This window comes from Pelodiscus sinensis, chromosome 2, assembly GCF_052426305.1.
Source record: "Pelodiscus sinensis isolate ZL-2025 chromosome 2, ASM5242630v1, whole genome shotgun sequence".
NCBI classification, from domain to species: Eukaryota; Metazoa; Chordata; order Testudines; family Trionychidae; genus Pelodiscus; species Pelodiscus sinensis.
Window position 1 is genome coordinate 155,155,431 of NC_143053.1, and position 14,454 is coordinate 155,169,884.

General features: G+C 41.6%; 1 protein-coding gene across 11 annotated transcripts in view; it reads right to left on the reverse strand.

Moving 5' to 3' along the window:
* The window catches only part of FHOD3 (formin homology 2 domain containing 3), a 592,306-nt gene that overhangs the window by 217,771 nt on the left and 360,081 nt on the right, over nucleotides 1–14,454 (reverse strand). For all 11 annotated transcript variants that reach the window (XM_075921655.2, XM_075921653.2, XM_075921652.2 and 8 more), the window contains one exon: nucleotides 9,647–9,741. In XM_075921655.2, coding sequence (XP_075777770.2) covers nucleotides 9,647–9,741 — 95 coding nt within the window. The remainder of the gene's footprint in view (nucleotides 1–9,646; nucleotides 9,742–14,454) is intronic.

Genomic DNA, 14,454 nt, shown 5'->3' on the forward strand with positions numbered 1-14,454 from the left:
AAACAAAGGCCATTTCCTTTGAGGCAGTTCATTGGCAAACAGCTCCAAAGAGATATAACAGCTGTTGTATATACTAGGTAAAAACACAGGACCAGAAATCAAACTGTTACCTTAGAGATAAGGAGGTTGCATGGAACATGGAAAATTGATTTAATCAAGATTTCAGTACTGGGTTTTGTTTCAAATTGGAATGAAACCCCAAAATCCAAAACTCTCCAAAAGCTTTGCTTTGGATTAATCAAATCCCTTTAAAAATATTTGTTTTTGTTTTCATTTTACACTAATTAAAACCCTTCAAAACAAAAGTAATATTAATACAAAAATTAAAACATTTTGTTCTAAAAATATTTAAATGGCACATTTCTATTCTGTCAAATCTATTTTTATGTTTTCCCCTCACAATGAAATGTTAACAAAATGAATAAAATTTCATGTCATATTTCAATTTTGAAATAAAATGATTCTGTTGAAGTTTTTCCTGCCAGTTCCAGTGACAAGTTACTATGTTACCACTTGTAGTAACTCACCAATCATTTTAAGAATTAAACCTTATATCTTTCCTGGGAAGCACCTAGGAAAATATTATTAGACTCATTTACACAATGAATCAGCTATTGCACAGAAAAAATATGGTCCTAGTTAAGCAAAACCTTGAGCTCATGCTTAAGTCAATCTATGTTCAGCAATGCAGTTAAGCATGTGTTTAACTTTAGTTAGAAGGAGAGGAAGAACGAGAATAGTGCTTGACTGTTTGACCTCTTCTTTAAACACTAATCCTACACCGCCTCCCATATTTTAGAACTAGAGTCAAAATGATCATTATTTAGGGCATTATACAAAGCCCATTGAGTTCATTAACTTCAATGGACTTGGATTTGGTCCCTAGTGAGGAGTGAGATATATGTACCTTACGCTTAGGTGAACTTCTATTCAAAAGTCACACAGTTCTCACAATCTCAGTGTGGCCCACAAAATCTTTCTAGTATTTTTGGGTACTCAGCACCAATCAGAATACAAAACAATTCTGCCCTCTATAAAATATGAAGCAAATGATTCATACAAGACAGAGAGAAGGCCAGAGAGCTAAGATTCAGCATTTTCCCTATAATACTGGACCCACAGAGAAGCAAACTGGAAAAACAAATTAAAACAGTATGTGAGAAATAAATCTTTGCTCAATCTTGCTATATCGACCCAGCATTCCACCTGGTCTTCCGAGAATACCCAGATCACTTTAAAAATGGATTACTTTCCACGGAAAACAATGCCAAAAAGGATTTTCAGGTCTCTTGGGGGGAATTAGAGCTGCCTGGATCATCAAATAGAAAAAAAAATTACTTTGAACAGTAGCATTCAGAAAAGAAAAGACTCCCTGCTAAAAATGCATTATGTTTTAGGAACATTTAATGCTCTTTTATGCATAATTTCTATAGTCTGAGGTCAGTGATAGAGATTTGTGGGTTTGCCAAGCAACGGAAACTTCATAGGAGATTTGTTTTCCAAAGGCCAACCGTTTATTCCAGTGATCTGTGAACACAGTGACACAGTAGAGTGTGTGAATCAAACTGGTGCTCCACCATTAGAAGCTCTTTCAGAAATGTGGCTACAGGAGGTATCCTGCCTGTGGGCAATGACCTCTCACCCCAAAACCTTTATTTCAGTAATATAGAGTAAATATATAAGTTTATATGTACTAAAAATTACTTCAGTACAAATCCCTCTTCCCCCATTCCTTAAAATAAATTAATATTAAGGAAAATGTCTCCAGCAGTCCACCGGTATCAACTACTCAGACACTGCAGATGCTACACTATAGGAAAACCATTTTCACCTCCAATATATGCCCCAGATCCCTTCACAGACAACTTGCATATAACTTGAACTATGATGAAAAGCCTTAAACTCTGACGTCGGCAGCAACAAGAGAGAGAGTTAACACAAATGTGGTGTGATTTGTCAGAGGTCTGAAACAGTGTTTACACATTGGAATTAAGGAACGATGCGGCAGAACCCCTTTAAAGGGTTAATTTCTACGGGGGTTAATTTTATTTTGAAGTTGCAGAATTGTTGTAAACAAAGTAATTTTGGGGGCACTGATAACTGAAGTCCCCTGAAACACACTTTCACCACTAACTCTGGCATGACGTTGTTTTTGTGCAGTTTTTAATGACTGTCAAAGGTTTAAATCTGGTTAGCATCAGCTTTTCTTTATGTAGGCTAAAAATAGTGGGCAACATCCTTGGCCCTTAAAGAAGCCCCTTTCCATCATTCCAGAAGTGCCTAGGCACAAGAAGCTAGCTTCTGGGTCTACCTAGGTATCCATCTGATATAGGGGGAACACCAAGAGCCAGAGTAATGGTTGTGATGAGCAGTCGCACTAGTGAGTGGGCTACATGAGTGTCCCTCCTTTGTCCCAGCGGGCAGCGAGACTATTGTAACCAAGACAGCCTCCCGGTGTAGGACAGCTTTGCTAACTGTGCTTGTGCACGTCGAATGTGCGGAGTATGTTGATTGAACCTTACTAGCAGCACTCTGATTGGATGCAGAGGGAGTGCATGTCTCTCATAGAATAACTGAATACTAGAACTGGAAGGGACCTCGAGAGGTCATCAAGTACAGTACCCTGCCCTCATGGCAGGACCAAGCACCCAAACTATGGACCGTGGCCCGCTACTGGGCCACAGGAAAAAAATACCGGGCCTCAGCATGGTTGCCAGGGTGCTCCGGGCTTCCGGAGTGCGCATGTGGCGCCAGGCCCCCCAAGCCCTGGAGCAGGCTGGGTGGCAGATGTAGCCAGATGTTCCTGGCTCCTGGCACAGAGGCGTAGCGGGGGGGGGGGGAGCGGGGGAAGTGTGGGGGAGGAGGGACGAGTTGCCCCCGGGAGCCATGCTAGGTAGAAGCGTAGCAAGGGGCAGGGTGCCACGCTAGGGGGGCGCTGGGCTGGGGTGGGAGCAGAGCGCACAGCACCATGAGTTGCGGGGAGCGGCGAACATGGTCTGTATGGAAATGCTCCCTGTAGGATTGTGCTACTTCTGATAGTTTCCTATAGGAGCATTTCCTTACAATCGTACAGATAAGAAAATGATACCAGCAGCACATTCCTATAAGGTAGCAGCTTTCTACATTACACGAGCGCTGTTGGGCCACGTACTCCCTGTGCAATCAAGCCTCAGAGGCAGGGCCAAGCGGCAGGAGCAGCCACAGTATAGGTAGGCCTGGCTCTGCGGAAGGGGGAGAGGTATTGGGCTAGGACAGGGAAGCTGGGAGTGCCTGGCTCTGGGGGATGGGCACTGGATGGGGGGGGAGGGTGTTCTGGGGCAGAAGGGGCATTAGGTTGGATCAGGGGGGCTGGGGATGCCTGGATCAGGGGGAGGGGTGGGTGTATTGGGGATACTTATAATTTTTTAAATAGGGTACTTTATAAAAAAAGTTGAAAAATACTGCTCTAAACCAGTGTTTCTCAACCAGTAGTATGAATACCTATAGGGGTACTAGAGAGAAGCCTGCGGGGTACATCAACACAACTGAAATTTGGAGAAAACTGAATTGTTGGTTTAAGTTATTCAGTGCTTTATTATTTTTGTACTTTTTACACCCAAAAATTTCATCACCCACCCAGCTATGATTAAGTTGTTTAAACAAATGTGTTGCAATGGTAGAAAAAAAAATGTGTGTCTGAAAACTGTGCTGGGGTACTGATCATTTTTTTTAAAGGGGGGTACTTTATAAAAAAAGGTTGAGAAACACTGCTCCAAACCATTCCTGTTGACCTCCCTGTTTCCTTTCTCCTTCGGCAAGTTGGGCAGGTAGCAGTTTTGGTAAAAATATATATCAGACATGTGCACATAGTGCCTGCTCTACCTCCATTCGTGCTGGATAATCTGTGCCTCAGTTCTAAAGAAGTTGGGATTACTGATGTGATCAATTCCCTCCATGTGGTGTTGTGGATAGTGCATGTGGGGGCCTGCCCCAAACTGGAGGGGGTGGGGGAAGATGCAATACAAGCTCCCCCCTTCCTCTCAGGGTCCAGCCCAGCCATGTGTCAGGTTCAGTGCCCTGCCTCATGGCGGGGGCGGGGGCAGGGGCGGGGGGGGGGTGCAAATTTTGCTTTGGCCCTGGGCGCATAACATCTCACTACTCCTCTGATGCTAGGGGGGTGCCGGACTGGGCTGTGGTGTGGAGGGGGTGGGGGGAGGTGCGGGGCGCTGGGCTCACCTGGGCTGCAGAAGGAGGGAGGTGCTGGGAACCTGGGGCTAGACTCAAGGGGAGGGAGGGGCAGGAAATCAGAGCTGGGCTCAGCAGTTTTGCGGGGCTTGAGGGGAGGCGCAGGGAAACGGGGCTCAGCTGTGCTGCAGGGGAGGCATGCAGGGAACCAGTGCAGGGCTCAGCTGGGCTGAGGTGGATGGGGGAAGGCATAGGGAACAGACAGGCAGCTCAGCTGGGCTGTGAGGGGCTGCAGGGAACTGTTGCACTCCCTTGGATTGTGGAGGATGGTTTCGGGGAAGGTGCAGGGAACCAGTGGGGGTGGGCAGCTCAGTTGGGTTGCAGGAGAGGGAGGTGCAAGGAAGTGGGGAGGGGGGGAACCAGGAGCCCTGAAATGACCTCCCCTGGTCCAAAAATATCCCTCATCTGAGACCAGTCAGGTTTGGGAAACCCTGGTCTAGCCAGCTTTCTATCCGTCTTACAGTCCATTTAGCCAATCCATATTCCCTTAACTTGCTGGCAAGAATATTGTGGGTGACCATATCAAAAGCTTTGCTAAAGTTGGCACTGGGGGTGTTGGGAGGATCAGAAACAACTTATTTGCATATTTATCATTTGCTTAATGAATATGCAAATATGCAAATGAATGTTACCAGTCCTCCAAAAGCTCGTGAATGGATTTACAGGTCCCTGTGTCAAAAGTTTGGGAACCCTTAGTCTAGATCATCCCTGATAGATGTCTATCCAAACTGCTCTTAAATATCTCAAGTGATGGAGATTTCACAACCTCCCTAGGCAATTTATTCCAGTGTTTAATACTTCCCTGACAGTTAGGAAGTATTTCCTAAGGTCCAACCTAAACCTTCCTTGCTGCAATTTAGCCCATTGCTTCTTGTCTTATCATCAGAAGCCAAGGAGAACAATTTTTCTCCCTCTTCCTTGTAACACCCCATTAGATACTTGAAAACCGCTATCATGTCCCCTTTCAGTCTTCTCTTTTCTAAACCAAGTAAGTCCAATCCTTTCAGTCTTCCCTCACAGCTCATGTTTTTTGGCCTTTAATCATTTTTGTTGCTCTTTTCACTGGCCATGCACATAACCCCAGTGGGCCCATGGGCCCATGAAAGACTGAAACTGAAAACTGATGGAACAGAATTCAACTACAAAAACAGACAATAGGTTTCCAAAGGTGTCCACAGCTCTTTTTGAACATTTTTAGGGGGCTGTGATTGAAAAAAAGATTGATGCCCACTTGTCTAGGGCATATGAAATTTGGTAGCGATGTTGGTCCCAAGATACTAGAGAACAAAGATGAGTTCTGTGTAAGCTCACCAAAGAGAAATCTCTCTCACCAACAGAAGTTGGGTGATACAACTAAGCAGAATGACCCATAATGTCACTATATTAACTTTAAAAAAATTATCTGAGAACTACCAGAAATGTTAACCTACAAGGAAGGAGACTTTCAAAAATCTACTGAAAGTCTATGAGACTTTGGTGCCTTCTTCTCCTTCATGCTTTAAAAATCTTCTCTCTTGTTACTTAACTTTGATATCTTGCTAGATTCTAAATGTAATCTTGTACATAGACAGGTGAGAGGGGGATGAGTAGGAATAATGTGAGAAAGATGAGATGATGAAAAGATGAAATTGACAGAAAAGGTAGGAAGAGCTAGTTTTCCATTCCAAAACCTAAGGTTTCAGTTTTAGACTTCTTTTTCCCCCCACGTCCTTCAAACTCTTCATCCACTTTACCTGAGAGCCAAAAGAGCTTTATTTTTATAAACAGACGTATCTGATGGCTGTTCAATCCCTTAATTATCATAAAAAGTTTGAGTGTTTGAAACTTTTATTGGTATCTACATACCTGCCTAAAGAGCTTGAAATGCTCTATGGGCCAATTCAGAAAAGCTTTTACATATATACTTAAGTCCAACCCTAGCCTGAAAAGCATGGCTAATTTTAGATATGTACTTAAGTTCCATTGCCCAATGGATCTTAACCACAGTTAACGCATAGTGAAGGACTTTGCTAAATATAGTGGAAGTTGTGGGAAATGACGGGTACTGCTGAATAAAGGCCTATGTAAGTGCTATGATTTTAGTGATATGTTTTAGTGATATGTTTTAATCATGATTATATAATGTCATGTTATCCCATCCCTTAAAATGAACATGGAAGAAGTACATTGCTACCCTCAAGTTGTGCACTTATCATTAACTTGAAGCGCCATCTTAGCACCCTATTGTCCCACTCTTACTCACATAGTTTGTGTATAACATGAACCCTCCCTTCTTATTTACAGTTTCTTACCACTGAGGCCATTGGTGCAGCTCTACTAGTGAAACTATGGTAGGTGCACTAGTGCAAACTGCCTGCTGGAATTTTAACCATTGTGTCCTTGAACTCTGTTCACAGCACATATAGGCAATGCAGTGTTGAAAATGTCAGTGGCTGATGGTAATCCATCTACACTAGTGTCCAGTTCTGTTGGCTACCAGAGATGGAACTGCAATAGTACGTAATGGTAGGGAATGTAATAGAAAAAAACCCTAATATAGATAAGTCCATTGGGTAATACTATTCAAAGTGAGTAAGGAAGCCAGAAACAGAGCCCAAATGTGCAGAATTTAACAAATAATTATAAAAAAAATCTAAAATATTATGGAATTTTTCAGAAAAGATTTTCAGTGAAAATTATTCAACCATCTGTGATAATTGATTTCCTAAGTCTCTACAAAGCTTTTAAGTAAAGGCAAGAAACAACATGTGCCAGTCACTGCTAAAGTACTTGATTAAATGATACGTTGTTTACCTTCTGTGTGCTTCCAAAAGGAATTGTTTCAATATTTACACTGCAGATTTAGCAATTTCTGCATCCTTTTTTACTCAAAAACTTTAAAACAATTTTCCCTTTGTTGCAAAAAAAGTAGTAGTTTAGCTAGGCTGTAAATTAGACTGTAGGTATATTGCAAATTCCACAGATTCATTTTTCATGGAGAGCCAAATTCACATTTAAGTGTATAAAGCAGCTGTCACACCACGCATTCTGCTAGTAAGCTTGTCATACCTTCGATTAACTTTTGGCACACGGACAGGGACTTAGATCTCTTCCAAGACAGTTAAAGTAATAATGAAAAAAATAACTTTGATGCTACCTGAAACCAAACTATTCAAAACACATTGCCTGCACTCCCTGGCCATAGGCACTGAGCCAAGATATGGATATAATCATTTTGGCTGACAATGCGGGTAAGGAGGAGCTTAAAGACTCCAGTGATGTAGTGCTTTGGTAAAGACAATCAACAAACTCCATTTCAGATTTACAAAGTAATGCTATGGTGTTTCCCACATCATGGTAGAATTAGAGGATCAGCGTACTCAGTAACTTAACATTTATTTTTCTTGCTTGTTTTTTACTTTTATATGTTTTATAGAAAGCTAGAATCCATACCCACCAAATGATCTCTACGTCTATACTGACATCTTCTTTCTGGCAGTGGCGAATACTTGATGTTCCAAGAAGACAAGCTACCTGATTATGTGTCCAGCAAACTATGGAATGATCTACATGGAGTGAAAAAATCCTTCCTGATCTTCCATCCAACCACAAGATGACCAGAAAACTTCAGATTAGCCAACCTCATCATTATCTTACTGTTAATATCTACCAATAATATTGGTCATCTGAAGATGACCTAGCAGTTCTAGTAATCCAGCCCCAGTTTTTGATTTCATCTCTTGCAGCAGTGCATTCTGTGCATTGGAAGGAGTGCTTTACAGTGGGAAAGGGGACTCTGGAACTCTTATGCTCTCCTTTATGTTGCACAAATATCTGTATGGAAATGAGGAAAGAAAACCCTTTCTCCCTAGACCCATCATCTCTAAAGAATTTCACTACTTTCCCCACTACTTATAACACTGGTTCAGTTCCCGCAAGTGTTAACAACCTTTGGGAGCCCCAACATAGAGGGGTTACTGACACCGTCCCAAGGTTTGTGGCTGTCCATCATTAAAGCCTGCAGCTCTGAAACCTGCCAGTGGAGGTAATGGCCACGAGGAAAGACACTTTCCAGGCAGGAGCACATTGTCAACGACTCGAAGGGAGGGGTCATGAGTCCAGAGAGCACCAGGTTAAGGTCCCAGGACAGCAGGGGTAAACCCTGGGAGTAAACCCTATCCCATCCCTTAAGGAAACGATGCACCATAGGGTCCATGAAAACAGACCTGCCTCGCAACCCTGAGTCTAAGGCCGAGATGGCCTCGAGGTGCACCTCTTGGTCTGGGTCTAAACAGCAGGCAGTACAGACCACCATGAATCTGAACAACCTCATGCAACATCAGGCCATCAAGGTGGAGAATGACTGGAGCCTCAGGACGGCCTCCTTCATTGCCATGAAGTGGGCCATGGGCAAGAAGGCCTTCGCCCACATCACATCCAGACTGGCCCTCCACGAACTCTATAGTTTGGGTGTGGGTCACAATGGACTTGGCCTTGTTTAAGATGAGGCCCAGCCTGAGAAAGGTCTCTCTGACGAGAGATATGTCTGAAAGGGAGGAACCCTTTATAAGCCAGTCATCTAGATGGGGTAAACCTGAATCCTCCTTTTCCTCAGGACGCAGTGACCACTGCCATACATTTTGTGAACCCCCTGGGAAATGCAGAGAGGCCATCAGGAGTATTTTCAAGCATGAGCTTCTCTTGCCTGAGCCCAGGACTTAAAACTGCAACAGATCTTGCAGTTGGATGGGATGTGGGGCTCACCCAGACACTTTTAAGCACGAATCGTGAGGACCTGGCATGCCCCGGGGATGGGGTGGGAAGAGGATGCAGTGGTTGAACTCTGACCCAACACGAACACTAACTAACTATAACTATGAACAAACAACGAACAAAAAAAGAGGAAAGTAACTTAGAGACCAATGGGAGTCAGCTAGGTGCTAAGTAACTGCTAAGTGCAAATACCGCTGGTATCAGGCTTGTGAGCAAGTGAGATAAGAGCTCCAACAACCATCATGGGCAGTAAGAAGGAACTGAGGGGTGGAGAGCCAGCAAGGGTATATATGTGCTGCTATGGCGGTGCCATTCCAAGGGGCTCCCCTGCTGGCCTGTTGGGTACAGCTAAGGGAAAACTCTCCGACAATCTGTGCACGCGGTGTGCACACACCTAAGTGGAATGGACATGAGCAAGCACTTGAAGAAGAACTATATTTAGGAAATAGCTAAGATGTCAGGCTCTAGAGTCAGCTGACAAGTTATTTTGTTTTATGAATGCTGGCAAACTCTAAATTATCTACACAACTTCATTGTTTTTTCTATACTTAATCAATCAATCAATCAATACTTAAATTTCTCACTGGAATGTCTTCTCCCCCTCCCCATAGGAAAAATATTTTTAAAAGACTTAAGATGTATAAAACAAGTAATCTGGAGATATTCTTACCTTTGATCCAATGAGAGTATACAGCCATTGGATGGTTTCATTGTGATTTATTACTCCATTCATTCCATCTACATACAGCATAATCTGGCCCAAAGCTATATTAAAGAAAAAGACACAAAAAGTACAATCAAACATGGTGAATATTAAAATCCTGATATTTATTATCATTACTATTTACATAGGTTCATATTGTCAAAAACTTTAGTGACAAAATACACAGGACTAGATCCTAGTCTAGATTACAATGGTATTAATTTGAAGTAATTTCACTGACTGCATTTGGAGTTACTGCAGATTTATACAATGTCATTTAGGGAAGATTATAGTCAGCATCAGCTCTTGCCTGAATTACTCTACATTGTTTTGGCTCAGTCTTGGAAACACTTGCTACTCTGCAACAGTTCCATTATATTCAATGGGCTACACTTTACTACTGTAAGCAAATGGGTCTATTCAAGGTTGGCAGCACTAAACATTCGATGTTTTAGATTTGGAATCTATCTATATGAACTAAATAATGTTTGATTAGATCATTCAGTTGTCCAAATTTCAGCAATTCACAATTCTAGCATAGTAGTTAATGCAAGTTAATACAATTTTAGAATGTTGCTATTTCACAAAGATACCTTTGTGAATCACTGAATTTTTAATATTATCAGGGAAACAAAAAGTCAGGAAGGAGAAAACATCACAAAATATGCTTCATAGTAACATTCCATATTTTACTTGTAAAATATAATACTATATTTTTTCTAAACTCATGAGGTACTGAGACTTTGCTACAGCACATAGCTATAAATTATTTGCTGAAAGATAAGGAAAGATAGACGTTTCTTATGTAAATCATCAAGTGCTGGGGTTAGCGAAGAATAGATTAGCAAAATTCAAAGCTTTTCCAAATCTTTTACTTTATGATAGGCAATCCAGGCACAGTTGGGCCAAAAAGTAATGTGTTAAAGTAGTGCCTCCAAGACAATTTGTAGTTAAAATAATACAATAGTATTCAAGAAGACCCAAGAGTTATTGGTGGAGCATTTTTGCAATAATATCAAGAAGTACTGTGGAAAAAATAATTATACTATGTATCTTCCAAAAAACACTGATTTGTTTAACTGTGTGCTCTATATTGGATCCCATCAGTAGAACTTCTCTCAGCTGGTTGGGTGGGGAATGGCCCATCTCCTCCCTCAAAGGTGGATGGCATTGTCTAGCTTCTGTCCATCAGGTGACTCACACACTAGGCCCTGGTTGCCTCCCTGGCACAGAGAGACATAGTGCTTACATACCTGTGCCAGGAAGCATCAATCTGACCTATTAACTAGCTAATCATCGTAACTGAGGTAGGTACAAATGAATAATTATACCCTTTTTTCAAATGGACAAACGGATGTAGAGAAGCAAATGCTCAAGGTCACACTGAATGTCAATGGCAAAACTGTATTAGAGTTCTGATTCCTAATTAGTAACCCTTCGCTTGCTAGACCATGGTGCCACTATCAAGAATAGCAGGAATCATGACATTTTCAACATACTATGTTGAAAAGAAACATAGTTTGTTTCTTTTATGATACATCCATATGATTTTTCCAATCTGAGACTACTATTCACATAACTGTTTTGATTAGGCAGTGGGGGCATGCTATGATACTTGGTAAGGAAGCCTATTATGCCCAATACCGTAATTTCTCTATTATTTAGTTTTGTTCCCTCTCACTGCTACATTTGTTTCTCTCTCTCTTTGGTACTTCCAAGCTTTAAATTTCAAGTTCTCTATATATCCATATATACTACCTGTTCTACTCCTACATTATTTGAGAGGAGATTCCCCCACCGGTACAAATGCAATCAGGCACTTATTGGTAACTGAAAATTGACATTAGTTAGGAATCTAACTGACATTTGAGTTTTTAGTAAATCTCATCTATTGGTCTGTTTTAACTGGTTTACAAGGAAGAAGACCAAAAACTAAAAAAAAACAGTACATTTTGAAAAATTAAGAGATCTCTCCCTCAAAGAGATCTAGCCAGTCAATGATTAAAATTGCATTGACTAGCTTAAAAAGCTCAGTTTCCACATTTCTGGACAGCTCTTAGGCTATGTCTAGACTGCATCCCTCTGTCGACAGAGGGATGCAAATCAAGCACATCAAAACTGCTAATGAAGCAGGGATTTAAATATCCTGCACTTCATTAGCATAAACATGGCCACCGCTTTTTTCGAAATGGACTTTTTTCGAAAAAAATGGCAGTCTATACGTGGATGTAGAAAATAAACCCTTTTTCGACAGATCTCGTATTCCTCAAAAATGAGGTTTACAGGATCTGTCGAAAAAGGGTTTATTTTTGACAGATCCGTGTCTAGACTGCCGTTTTTTTTAAAAAACTTCATTTTGAAAAAAAGCAGTGGCCATATTTATGCTAATTAAAGACAGGATATTTAAATCCCTGCTTCATTAGCAATTTTGATGTACCTAATCTACATCTCTCTATCGAAAGAAGGGTGTAGTCTAGTCACACCCTTAGAGAGAGGGGAAGACTAATATCTCCCAATAATCAAAGAAATGTCTTAATTCCTATATTTGCTTCATTTAAGAACAAAAAGATTTGCCTATAGATCAGGGTGAGATCAAACCATGATAACATCACCAAACTATTCTTTTGTAATAAATTCTTTGCATAGGGGTGAAGGGATTTAATTTGAATCTGAAACAAATGTGCAACAAAATGTATTCTTGGCTCATACTTTCCAAATTAATAAGGAAGAAATCAAAGACAGCACAAAGTCTGCCTTTAAAATGAAAACACAATTTTCCAATGAAACAACTTTCTAATTTGTGCTCAAGATTGACTGGATGCCTAGGTGAGATCTGGGCTACATTACATCTCAATTTTTTAAATATGACTGTGCCTAACAACACAGGGTTAAGCCACATTAGCAGGCACCATGTAAAGCAGGAGCACTGAGATTCCTGACAATTTTCATCTGCTAGCAGAAAATCTTTGTGTGCACATTATCAGGCACTGCCCCAAGACTGATACTATCTGATACAGCTACGGGACAGTTCTTTGGGATCTCAGTGGAAAATTCTAAACACATGAAAGAAAATTTGCTAGGCATTATGCTGTAGTTTAAATAACTAGAAAAAACTGACAAAAGCATTACAGGACAAAGAATATTGTACAGAATGACAATTAAACAATTTAAACAAAAGATAACTTTTTGCTGGTGCCAGGCTGCCTACATAAAAGTCATGTCTACAGTGATTATCTGTCACATATCAAGTTATCAGTTGCTGACAGTTCCTGAAGTGGGGCTTCATAGTTTACTTACTGAATAGCATGTTATTTCCTGTCTCTACTGGTCACAGAAACAAAAGCAAGACATGAAGAAGGTGGGGGTGGGGAGTCTACTTTCTGTAGGATGAGCACTTAAAATACACAACAACTCCACACCCTTAACTGGTCTCTTCACCCTAGTCTACACTAGAGAGTTATTTCGAAATAACCCCCTTATTTCAAATTTATAAGCAGAGCATCCACCTACCAAGCCTGTTATTTCAAAATAATGGGCTGATTATTTCAAAATCTGTATTCCTCCTTTCCTCAGGGAATAATGCTAATTTCAAAATGGTTACTTTAAAATAGTGTTAGCATGGAAGCTCTGGTGCTATTTTGAAATAACTACTACCCAGAGTAATTTAAATTAATTACTCCCCAGTGATTCCTGGGGCTCTAAGTCAAGGTAGCGCATCCACATTAATTCAACCTGCTTGGACAAATTTCGAGGCTTCTCCATAGTGGGGACATGCTATTTCAATTTTGTTATTTTGGGAGTTATTATGTCATTTAGTTATTTAGAAGTAATTTCCTAGTGTAGACATATCCTTGGACTTGTGTATTTTGACAGTACCTTAACAATATTTTTGTCCTCAGACTGAGGTCCATTAAAAAAGAAAAACGGAAATACTTTAACAAATGCGCACACACTCCTCCAGGACTATACAAGGTCCGTTTCCAACACTAAATCTTGTTTATGTGGTATACGTGTGCCAAGGGAAAAGAGAGAACATCTGCAAAGTATAGAGGGATATGTCTACACTGCAGCACTAATTCGAACTAACTTAATTCGAATTACTTAATTCGAACTAGTGCATCTAGACCTAAAAACTAGTTCGAATTAGCATTTTTCTAATTCGAACTAGCATGTCCACATTGAGTGGACCCTGAAACGAGGTTAAGGATGGCCGGAAGCAGTGCTGGCAGGGCATCAGATTAGGACTTAGAGTGTGGAGCTGCTGTCTCAGGCTAGCCGAGGACTGTACTTAAAGGGACCCGACCCCCACCCCGGACAGACAGTTCTCAGGGGTTCCTCGATCGCTTGTCTAACTCGATGAGGGACAGCAAAGCAGTCCTGGCTTGGAGTGCCCTGAGTGCCCACACTCGGCACATCACAGCACTCGGCCATCAGCCTGGCTTCACTTGCCGCAGGCTGCCATTTGGGGGGGTCAATCGGGGGGCGGCAGGAGATCTTCCACCCCGAGGAGCCCGCAGAGCTACCGCGTCCTCCCCATCGGGGGCCCGTACCCTATTCCTCCCTCACCTCTCTCCACTTACCCTTCCCTAGCCCCCCTTCCTGATGTAAAAAATAAAGGACACGTGTGTTCAAAAATAGAAACTCTCTTTATTTAACAAAACTGGGGGAGGGAGGATTAACCTCTGGGGAGACTGGGAAAAGGAGGTGGGAGAGGGGAAGAGAGAGGGTGGGAGAGGGGAGGAGGAAACCTGGGAGGAGGGAGCTGGAAGGGGGAA